The sequence below is a fragment of the Pyrus communis genome, chromosome 11, assembly GCF_041283825.1.
Source record: "Pyrus communis isolate YQ-2024b chromosome 11, ASM4128382v1, whole genome shotgun sequence".
NCBI classification, from domain to species: Eukaryota; Viridiplantae; Streptophyta; class Magnoliopsida; order Rosales; family Rosaceae; genus Pyrus; species Pyrus communis.
The window spans coordinates 23110896-23122649 of record NC_142575.1 but is presented as its reverse complement, the minus strand read 5'-3'; the positions used below and the strand labels follow the sequence as shown (position 1 = coordinate 23122649).

Sequence of the window (11754 nt, the reverse complement as noted above, 5' to 3'; positions counted from 1 at the left end):
ATACGTTCAAGATCGTTTATCAATAAGAAATGCTGTAACTTAGACACGTGGTGATATAATTTTACGAGAAAAAGTGTACTCGTATGCGAGCTCAGTCAAGACTCGAAACGACTACCATACAATGTCTTTGTTGTTCGGTTTCTGCCGAAGTTGGGAATCAATAGGACGAGTAAGAATGCATGTGTCTTCAGCCAGCCATAGCAGTAACTAGTACAGGACTGCGACTTTCCAAAATGTCTTATACACTTCCTAGTCGATTTCAACTTTCGACCATTCATAAATGCTCTTCATCTCCGAGTTTTGCTCTTCACGCCTGATCACCGTCTAAGAGCCTAAAATATAAACTCATCATCGCTCGTAATTATATCATATGGATTAGTAACACCACATGTTGAATTTACAACCCTCCAAATTCTGGTACTGCCGATGGTGGGCGGTTTGGGAAAATTAGTTTTTCCTTTGGTTAGGTTTTTTATTTTTCTGAAAAAAAAAAAGTGTTGAATATTCAATTTGGATGTTATATAACATATTTTGGGTTCCAAATGAAATTAACATGATCGATGCTATTTCATATTTTTCATATATGTAATGTAACACATGATCAACTTATTAGAAGAGATAAAAACTCACTTTTTATTTTGAATATTGTAGAAAGTATTAGAAGAGATAAAAACTCACTTTTTATTTTCAAAATTGTAGAAAGCATTAGAAGAGATAAAAACAAAATATTTTACTTTGCATATAGGAATGGACTGTAAGATATTGGAAGAAATTAATTATCTATATCCATTGCGACTGGAGAGTACAATATATATATATCGCAAATGATTAATATGCAATTTCATTTTCTATCAAATTCTGCAAGTCATCTTGAAAAACCATACAATTTGCTTGCAAGCTTCTTAACTTTCAAATTTTTACATCTTAACATGCAGCTAGGATCATTGCAATGGGGAATATCTTACTTTATCGTTAGTGTTTTGTTTTGCTTTGAAATATACAGATAATCGACGTCAACAAACTGTTAAGAACTAGAACTTTGAAAGCTAAAGAGTTCAAAAGTCTGAGAGAATGTTCTTGTTATTCATTGACTCAAAAAACTGGCATAAATAGCCGTACAGGAAACAATCAATCAGAAAAATAAGCAACAGAATATCCCACGTCTAACAACCCTAGACTATTGGGATTCTCCTAAAGATTAGGTCAAACACTAACCATGTTCCCTGACAAATAGGGATTATTAGCAGAAGCAAATTAACTAAATAAATCAAATAACAATAACAGATAGATATCCAACATTCCCTCCCTTAAACTGAAAGCTATTCAAGCAATCAGTTTACAGTAGATCCTGACCAAACTCCAAGTAGACCACGCAGCTTCTCAAAGGCTTCTAGCTTCAGAGGCTTGGTGAATATGTCTGCAATCTGATCTTGACTTTGACAATGAACTAGATCAACAACACTTGCCTTTGTAAGATCACGAAGGAAATGGAATTAGTTGACAGCTTCTGGCCTAAACTTCTTTGGGATGTCTTTCTCTGTCAGCATGCTTCGTACCATATTCATAATAGTACGATTTTTCCTCTCTGCCACCCCGTTCTGCCGTGGTGAATAGGCTACAGTAAGCTATCTACGAATTCCATTCATTTCACATAAGTTAGTAAATTCATGTGATGTGAATTCACCGCCACGATCAGTACGAAAAATCTTTATGCAATTTCCAGTTTCTTTTTCAACATGTGCACGAAATATTTTAAATGCAGCAATGGCCTCAGATTTTTCTCCCAAAAAATAAATCCATGTCTTACGACTAAAGTCATCAGTAAATGTAATGAAGTACCTTTTGTTGCTGTTTGACGTTGGATTAATTGGTCCACATATATCTGAATGAACCAATTGCAATACTTCTGTAGCTCTCCATGTGCTCTCTTTTGGAAATGAGTCACGATGCTGCTTTCCAATAATGCAATCCTCGCATATCTTTGAAGGAGTCTGAATTTGAGGTAGTCCTCTTACCATCTTCTTTTGCTCCAGGGTCTTCAATCCATTAAAGTTTAGGTGCCCATAATGATAGTGCCATAGACATGTTGTGTCTTGTGTGGTTGAAGTGAAGCAAGTTTGATCATCATGTGGAATCTGTGTGGATAGAGGGAACATCCGATTTGTTGTCATTTTGGCTTGTGCAATAAGCCCCTTCTTCGGATGATGAATCTGACAGTTGTCTTTCTGAATAAGGATTGCAAAACCCTTTTCTTGTAGCTGACCAAGACTAATCAGATTACTCTTTAGTTCTGGGATATAAAATACGCCAGTGATTGTTTGCATGCTACCATTCAATCAAATTTTAATATTCCCTTTACCCATAACACAGATGCTAGAATTGTTTCCAAGCTTCACATTTTCTCTAAAATTTTCATCTAGATCAGAGAACAAGAGTTTATTACCACACATATGATTGCTGCAGCTGGAGTCTAAATATCAAGTATCACCTGATGGGTTTTCCTTTTTGTCAATGTAAGCCGTCAAGAGCATTTCTTCTTCGGTCTCAACAAGATTCACCTTAGTTTACTTCTCTTTATCAGGGCATTCATATTGATAGTGGCCAAACTTGTGATAGTAAAAGCATTCGACACTTGCCTTATCAAATTGTGCTCCTTGATTGTAGGAAAGTTGGCGTCCTCTGCCTCTGCCTCTTCCTCGAAAGCCCCCGCGTCCTCTACCTCTGCATGGAGATGTTCCTTCATGAGTGGTGATCTTCAAGGCTTGCTCCTCCACAACATGACTAGTCATCCTTTGCTCATGAACCAACAATGAACTTTGCAACACATCAATCGAAAGATTGTCAATGTCATTTGATTCTTCAATGGAACACACCACATGGTCAAATTTGCAGGTCATTGAGTGAAGGATTTTCTCAATGACTGCAACATCTTCCATATTTTCACCATGAATACGCATCTTATTTGCGATCACCAATGTCCTTGCAAAGTAATCATTGATTGACTCTCCTTCCTTCATGTGGAGAATCTCAAACTCTTTGCGAAGAGCTTGAAGTTGGGCACGTTTCACTCGTGCTGTACCTTGATATTTCTTCTTCATGGAATCCCAGATATCCTTAGCAGTATCCTTCTTGAGGATGGTTTCCAGGATGGCACGATCTATTGCTTGAAACAAGTAGTTCTTTGTCTTCAAATCCTTCAATCTTTGCTCCTCCAATGTCTTTCTCTGCGTCTCTGTCAAGACAGCCCCACTAGCGGGCTCTGTGATACCGGTTTCAACCAGAGTCCAATACTCCTTTGATCGCAAGAAATTTTCCATTAGCATGCTCCAATGGTCATAGTGACCATCAAATCGTGGAATCGTAGGTTGCACAAAATTGTTTTCAAACACCATTGAGTCTTGCTGCTGCAAGATGAAAGCTGCTGCTTTTTCAAACCAGGCCCCAATGGGGGGCTCTGATGCCAATTGTTAAGAACTAGAACTTTGAAAGCTAAAGAGTGCAAAAGTTTGAGAGAATGTTCTTGTTATTCATTGACTCAAAAAACCGGCATAAATAGCCGTACAGGAAACAAGCAATCAGAAAAATAAGCAATAGAATATCCCACGTCTAACAACCCTAGACTATTGGGATTCTCCTAAAGATTAGGTCAAACACTAACCATGTTCCCTGACAAATAGGGATTATTAGAGAAGCAAATTAACTAAATAAATCAAATAACAATAACAGATAAATATCCAACACAAACATCTAAAATTTGTCAGAAATTCCTCATTTTCTGTCAAATTCTGTAAATCATTGTGAAAAAGCACACAATTTACTTGTAAGCTTATGAAGCAAGAAATTTGGATGATTGTTTTAGCAAATATAAAGTAATAAATTACTGAGAGATGAAAACACAATAGAATAAGATATTTTGTATTTAATACCGTGTATTGTGAATCCTTGGCAATAGAATATAGAGTCTAATTAGTATCCCGAAAAATAAATTTACGAGACATAGCTTGGAAACAAACACTTAATCATATGGATTGAAATTAAAAGAATGAATTCATAACACTGTTGTATTTTAAAGTTTACACACAGTAAAAGAAAATAAAAGGATTCATAATACTGTTGTCTACTGCATGAACCCAAGTTGGGTCTCATCCAGATAAATCGGTAGTTGAATGCTTGCACTGCCAGTGAGCAGACCAAAATTTTCCAAATTGCATTTTGGTTTCCAAATTTGAGCAGTCAGTAATGTTCTTGATATATGGCTCCGAATTCTGCTCTCCATGCCTGATCATCATCTATGATTGTGTTCTGCGGAATGTCAGAGTCCTCCCGGTTTAGTGGTTGCAAAGCAGACTCTGGCAGTTTACTCTCTGCCATGTATTGCTTCATGGTGATCAGCTCCATCTTGTGTTTTCTTTTAAGCTTCTCCATTTGCTTCTTCAACTTTTCATTTTCTTGATGCACATTCGTAAAATTCTCCTGTGTTTATGGGAAAACAGATGACAAAAACAATTAATGAGAGACACAAACTTACTTCAAGCCTTTCTATCCAAAGAACTTGGAACAACCATTAACTTGAGTGGTCTCTACGCCTGAATAATTTTGAATCATGACCCGTGGAAAAGTTTTCAAGTTATCTTGAGGCTCTTTGTAAAGTACTGTAACTGTAAAATACTTAAACAGAATGGTGACTACTTGATCGCAAAATTGCCGAATGTTAGGCTTTTCCAAAGTAAGCTATATCCAGAGCACCAAGACATATGTTTAGGGGGGTGTGTGTGTGAAGTAAAAAGGGGTGTGTAGAATACACACCCCTATATTTAAGGGTGAAATATGAGTTACCTCTGCAACTGATGCTGATTGTTCAGCTTCCCTAAGCCTAACAAGGAGTTCTCCGGCAGCATGAACAGCTTCTGCAGTATCTCTCAGTTGAATCTTGAGACTCTTGTTCTCCTTCTTCAAAAGCTCCCTCTCCCTCTCCCTTTCCACTCTCAATACTGAGAGCTCTGTTGCCAGGGATTTGGAAAAGCGAGATCCACGACCTTTTGCTCCTGCCTTTGCTGCCGCCCTCTTCACTTCTGCTATTCCTGCCATGATTGCACGGTGCTTTGCAACCAAGTCATTGTATTTATCTTGCAGTTCAGCATAGTGTTCAACCATGCGAGCATGCCCAAGGACAGATCTATGAAGTGTGTCATCCAACTCTTCAGTGCTTTGCTTCTCCAATTTCAATTCCATCTCCACTTTCTCTGCTTGCCGACGGATGGATTCAAGATCTATCCGCAAGTCATCAGTTAAGGAAATCCAATCACTCTCCATTTCTGTCCATCTCTGTCTTTCCTTCTCTAGTTCTTCATCGCTGTTATCTCGAAATGCACCACTTTTTCGCAGTTGCATGGATCGTGACAATAAAGAGGATCTCAGACTCTCAGTGGACTTGTTGGGTAATGCATCAGTGCGTGACTGCAATTTGGCCCTTAACATCTGAACTTCCTTAAGTAATACTTCCTTCTCATCCATATCAAAATCTGCATTCCCATACCCAAGATCGAACTGAGTCTGAACTTCCTGTATTTCACATTTCTCCTTTATAATCTCTGGTTGGTGAATATCAACAGAACTGCCCCTCACAAGCTACAAAATCACCACTAACATGTAAGAGAACTTGAAACATCCAAAATTAAGGAAGTTAATATCAGAACAGGAAAAGGTTAAAAACATAAAGCACCCCGACCTACCTTCTTTCCGTCTTTGAACTCCTCATAAGGTATCATTTCTTTACCATTTTCTGCACAACTTTTGAATTGCTCTACCTAAAAACAGAATAAAAGTCTCTGAAATGTAAGAGACACATATATGGAGAAGAAATAGTTTATTGAGGTCAAAACCGAAAGAGAAAATGTTACCAGTTGATTTAACTGCTCAATTTTAGCTGCTTGCTCCTTGCAACGATTCTCAAGCTCCTCCTTTTTAGCTTCTTCCAATCCATCCTGAATAGACGAAAAAAAAGGAAATTAATAAGGCATATTCCCAAATCAGAATTCATTCCTGAGTTTTACAGCAAGGTAAACTTAACGTACCTCAACTACTACAGTCCATGTTTTCAAGCTATCCTGGACCTGATTGGCATCATCTTTATACACCATTTTTTTACATGATGCACAAAGGAACGAAGAAGATGGCCCATCTGTGGATGGCCTTGTTTCTGGTAATGTTTGAGATGAAGAACTAGCTTTAACAGGTTTCAATGCCAAATGCTCAAAGGAAAACGAGACTGCAGATTTGCTTGATTTGGAATTCTGCTGGTGGCAATCAATTATCTGCAAGCCCCTCTGGAGACTGGCAGCCAATGACTCAGTGGGGCCTGGAAATATCTTGCTTGAGCGCAAAGAGGATTGGATGTTTTCACTTTGGTTAAGCGAGTGTCTCAATACATCTGACTTGAACTTGGAATTGTCTGGTACATTGTTCTGACTAACTGAACAACTTGGTGCAAAAGTGACACTCTTTCTTTGTGCATTTCCAATTTTTGGAGACTCAGACAGTGTTGGGTCTTGGAGGAGTGGGGACCGACAGCATAAACTGATTGAAACGCCACTTCTGTTTTCTAGACTAGTGGTGGTAGGAGAAAGGTTTTCTGCCAATTTGTTGTTGTCCTTAGGAGGAAGCTCATTCTGAGAAAATTCCAGATCAATTTCTTCAAATACCTCAATTTCTTTTTCATCTGAACTATGAAAGTCAGCTTCCCTTATCGAGTCCGTATCACAACTTCCACGCAACTGATCAGAATCTTCACTGACAGAATTGTCCCTAATATCCTCCTCATAAGAATTATGCAGCTCATCTAGCTGCTCACGTAGTTCCCTTACATCATGTTCATCCATATTTACCTCTTCATCAGAATCATTATCTATGCTGGGTAAAATCAAAGATCGATTCAGGCTCACCCGCAATTGATTCAAGCTTTCACGTACATTTCTCCCTTGGAAATATCCATTCTTAATCACAAGCGATCCACTAGACTTTGCTCTTATAAGTTCTTCCTGCAAAACACACATTTCATATATCTCAAATTTCTATCACCTTCAACCTTTACGACAGAATTCCAGATAGAACTACAAAGAACTTGGTACCTTTAACCGGCGAATTTGATCACTCAGATCATTAACATCATCCTCTGTTATTTCATTTATTACTGGTTCATTCCTAACAGATTTCACTCGTTCTCCAAACCTTAGTGTTTGCAGTATCTCACCATTATGTCTGCATTTGACAAGCACAACCAATGTTTCTGAGGATTTACAGTACATTGACTACATGTTTCATCAGTAAATGTATGTATGCTGTGCAAGTATGCATGTACATATATGTATCCAAGCATACTAATGATAAATCAATTTTCATAGCAAAAAAGCAAATAGCAGAGTGCAGTCAAATACTTGTTATCCGGGGAAATTGCACATATGACAGTAAGTTTTGAGTTGCCACCAATTGATTCTCGCAGTAAATGTGTTAAGCAGGAAGACTTATATGGAACATCTTCAGATTTTCCAGACAGAGGCGCTTCTGCAAGAGTATTTACCAAAAGCCTGCACCAAAACAACAACATTAATCGTTGAAAAGTCACACCACTGGCCATAGACAAATGATCGACAAAGTCTAGAAATACTCAAAAGCTTCGTTATCTTTCCTTAAAAGAGATCCTTGTGTACGAATAATAATAATTTAATGTCGAAGAAAGATTCCTCATATTGTAACAATAAGTTGTTTACCATAAGGTGCCCGAGGGAAAAATTTTAAGGAATCATATAAGAAGAAGCTTGCAGAATCATACCCAAGCCTTGACAATGACTTCTTTACATATTTGTCTTCCCTCGCACATTTTCTACCTGTATCATCATCACCTTTATTTCTATCCAGGCCGGCAAGATCAACAAAACTCATCCTGCTTGTTTTTGATCTACCAAAGCACTTGGATGAGGTCTCCTGTAGAATCAAGTAATTAAGCACTATGCTCAAGTGACAGACACGAAACTAATAATTAAACCAACTTCTACTCTAGAAAAATAATGTCCCATTAGTAGAACTAAAATTTCAATGTGCATTTACCTTACACCAGGATTCGATGATGAATGTACAAACAATATGGGACCTTGAGCTCTTGGAGTTCATGCTAGTTGCTCCAACTTTTCTACTTGAAAGCCCCTGCTCCAGGTACAGAAAACTTGATGAGTATGTATGCGAAGCAGAAAACAATAAAAAAAAAAGACATTGGGACCTCGATGGTAAATAGAAAATTGTAAGTATATAGCTCACCTTAATCAAAATTTGTGTCACATCCTCATAGCTAGTCACATACTCCTCGGTCAGATTCTCAACATAAAATCCATTTTTGGGGTCATCCTTAATCTAAAACAGATTAAAGTAATACCCATTAGTATCTTAAGCATTTACTAATGAACCAAAAAAGTTGAAAAAAAAGCATCAGTGAAAGAACTTAATATTAAAGAAAACCTCCACCTCAAGGTTCCGCAGGGTTGGATTAAGTAAATCTCCAATTTGTTCATTATATATCTGTGGTAGAGAAAAATTTACAAACCACATTACTAAATAAGGATCCTAGGCTATATATTACAGAAAGAATTTACAAACGTACGAACAAGTATACCTCGAGAAAAGAACAACGGAACTGGTAATTCAACTGTTTCCCTTCAGAGTTCTCTTGCTCCTACACGTACAAATCCCAAACAAACATTCATGAATACATGTCAATACACGCCTGCTTAGTGCTTTCGCAACTTTCCAGCTATAGAACTAAACAAGAAACCAAAAAGCGTACCTTCTGAATCTCAGAAAACAACATTTGGAAGATGCGTGGAACAATGCCTTGGCAACTTCCAGGAGAGGCATCCTCAACCATAGCACTTGGCGGACCCCATAGCGTGTATGTCTTGCCACTTCCGCTCTAAAGAGAATTCAATAAAAGATATTCACACAACAAATACAAAATTGTCCCACTTGAAATGACGTTCATCTATGGATATGAATTCGTACCTGTCCATATGACAAGATGGAAGTATTGTAACCGGCTAACGCATTTTTAACCACAGGCACACCAACCATCTGAAAAACATCTTCCTGGTACGAACCAAAAAGTAACCATGAATCAAAATCCACTTAACTTTCGTTTTCGAAGCTAAGAAGAGTAACAGAAATCCAATTCCTCACTCTTCATATTGTTCAGGTTTCACCTACTCAGAGTTTAAAAATGTAATTCCATACTAATCAAAGAATCATACCTGTCCGGATTTCGAATCAAAAACCGAATCAAATGAAAATGTACGGTCCCCAACGGACAAACTGCGCGAAGAAACCTTGTTAACTGTCCGATCTCCCCAATTTGCACCATCTTTAGTAGGTCTAATTCTCACCACAACCTATACAAATTTAAAAAACCCAAAGAAAATAAGAAAAACAAAAAGTAATGATACAAAATATAAGTAAATGAATGAAAACTCAAATTTCAATTACCTTCACTGATGGGTCCAGAGGTGGCAGGAGTTCACCCTGACCGTTGGATCGATCAATCACACTCTGAAAATTGAGCAGTTTCAAAAATTAAGCTTCTAATGTTCAATTTTCAAATTGCTTAGGTTCTTAATTCTCAGATTCCGAATTTAGACAATAAAAGTAAACAATAGTTCATAAATACCTTCACCGTTGGGGAATTAAGAGAAGCCGACGCTTGTTCCTGGCCGTCCGATTCTGTGGTCTGAGATTCGGACAGATCGGAGAGTACAGGCTTGATTGGCAAAGCGGAGGAATCGTCGCCAGCGTGGTGATTGGTCTGGATGTTAGGACTGAGTGGAGGAGTATTTTCGGAGTTAGGGTTTCGAAGACTGAAGATGGATTTGCTGTTCTTGGTGGAAGTGGATCTGGGAAGGAGGTTTCGGAGCGAAGAAGCCGAAATGGTTCCTAAAAACCGAGACTCGCCGGCGCTGTCAGTGTTTTTGTTCTTCGTCCTCATTGTTCTAAGATCACAAGCAATCTAGACAGAGGGGAGAGAGAGGGAGAGACAGAAAGAGAGAGGGAGAGCTATACCGAGAGAGTTTGAATTCGAAAACGTTGGAGAGAGAGGGAGGAGAGCGCTGTTTTTTTAAACGTGGAGGAGGAGAGGGATTATGACCGTTGAGAAAGATGATTTTGATATGTTTTTAGGGGTTTTCAAACTTCATTTGAATCGAACTGGTCCCGTCCAAAAACCTAAATGTGTTTTTAGGGTTTTTTCTTTGAGGTATGAAAAGGGCTGGAAAAAAATCCCAAAAATTCCAAACCAAACCGAAAAAATCCCGATCCCAAACCAAAATTCTCGAAATTTTCGGTATGTCATTCTGAACCAAACCGAAATTTTCGGTATGGGATTCGGTATTGCATCTCCATTTTTTCGGTATTCCCATACCGAATAGAATTAAATATTATATATATATATATATTATTTTTTAATATATCAAGGAAACAAGGAAACAAAGGAGCAAAGATCATTATGCATGCATGAACATATCAGTATACATATATTATATATATACACGGACAAGGTGGGTACAGGGCATGCAATTAGTTGAGCTCAAATTTTTTTCTTTTGTTTTCGAGTACACAATATGGTTGTTCTTTCAGACATAGGCGCCGCCAAAATTTTCATTTAATTACAACTATGTGGAGGAGGAATCAAAGTTGGAATGTGGCGTGAGATGGCATTAGATTTTTTGATATGATATGCTCGTTCTGTCAAATTATTGGCATTAATCAGTATATATTATCATAATTATTGGATATGATTTGTTTGTTCAACTGGCATGGCTTTTGGCATTTTTCCAGTCATTCATCTCTTAGTAAAACTGTATATGTGTTTCGTTTTCTGCATAATATGTCAAATTTTAGCCCAAAAACATAATATGTCAAATTTTAGTCCAAAAGCCCAAAAGCATTTCGGGATTCCCGATTTGTCCCGAAATCCCGAAATTATTTCGGGATTCCCGAAAATTGGGATTCCCGAAAATTTGGTTTGGGATTGGTATTGAATTTGGGATTCCCAAAAATTTCGATTTGGGAATCGGGACAAGGGTTTCGGTATGAGATCCCATACCGAACCACCCCTAAGTATGATATCAAATCATTTTTATTTTTAATATTTTTCAAACTAATGATTAATTCAAAAAATAGGAAAATGACTGAAGTGAGAAAATGTGTAAACATTTATGTCGATATTTAAACCATACTTCTTCTTTTTTTAATATTTTTTTATGGATGATTCTTCTCACTAGATATTAGTAAGAAGTTGGCATATATCATAGACCGCATACAACATATAACAGTCATATTTATAAAATTCTCAAATTTGTTTTGTCCCACAAATTAACGAATCCATTTCAAATATAGTAAACCATAAAATAGAATAAAATTTTCCTGTGCATATATTACACTTGTAATCCAAAATTTTATTTTACTTTATGGTTTTGTTCTTTTATCTTCAGTTGTGGATAAAAAAAACACTCGTTATTTTTATATTTTAAAACTAAAATCTCCTATAATTTTGTTTTCTCAAGAAAATATAATTTTTATTTTTTTTAAATATAATTTTTGAAATAGGGCTAAACTTAAAAGGACAAATTAGTCAATTTGCCAGATAGTTCAAATTAGTAGCCGTTACTACAGCTCAGGCGCGGCCACATGAAGGAAAAGGCTTGGATCGGGTTAACAGGC

The 11754-nt window shown here is 37.3% G+C and overlaps 2 protein-coding genes across 2 annotated transcripts; both read right to left on the bottom strand.

The window, feature by feature from the left end:
* Nucleotides 1-2564: 2564 nt before the first annotated feature.
* Nucleotides 2565-3392, bottom strand: LOC137742915 (uncharacterized). The gene has a single exon (XM_068482854.1). It carries the CDS (start codon nucleotides 3390-3392, stop codon nucleotides 2565-2567), a length of 828 nt encoding a protein of 275 aa, XP_068338955.1.
* A 613-nt stretch (nucleotides 3393-4005) lies between these two features.
* LOC137743473 (kinesin-like protein KIN-12F) lies at nucleotides 4006-10204 on the bottom strand. The gene is made up of 17 exons (XM_068483372.2): nucleotides 9707-10204; nucleotides 9526-9588; nucleotides 9294-9431; nucleotides 9049-9132; nucleotides 8834-8959; nucleotides 8663-8722; nucleotides 8515-8568; nucleotides 8311-8403; nucleotides 8104-8199; nucleotides 7829-7980; nucleotides 7434-7583; nucleotides 7128-7257; nucleotides 6075-7037; nucleotides 5901-5984; nucleotides 5733-5807; nucleotides 4837-5628; nucleotides 4006-4473 (listed from the first exon to the last, which is right to left on the bottom strand). Exons 1-17 carry the CDS (start codon nucleotides 10019-10021, stop codon nucleotides 4234-4236), a joined length of 3615 nt encoding a protein of 1204 aa, XP_068339473.2. The 5' UTR covers nucleotides 10022-10204; the 3' UTR covers nucleotides 4006-4233.
* Nucleotides 10205-11754: the final 1550 nt, after the last annotated feature.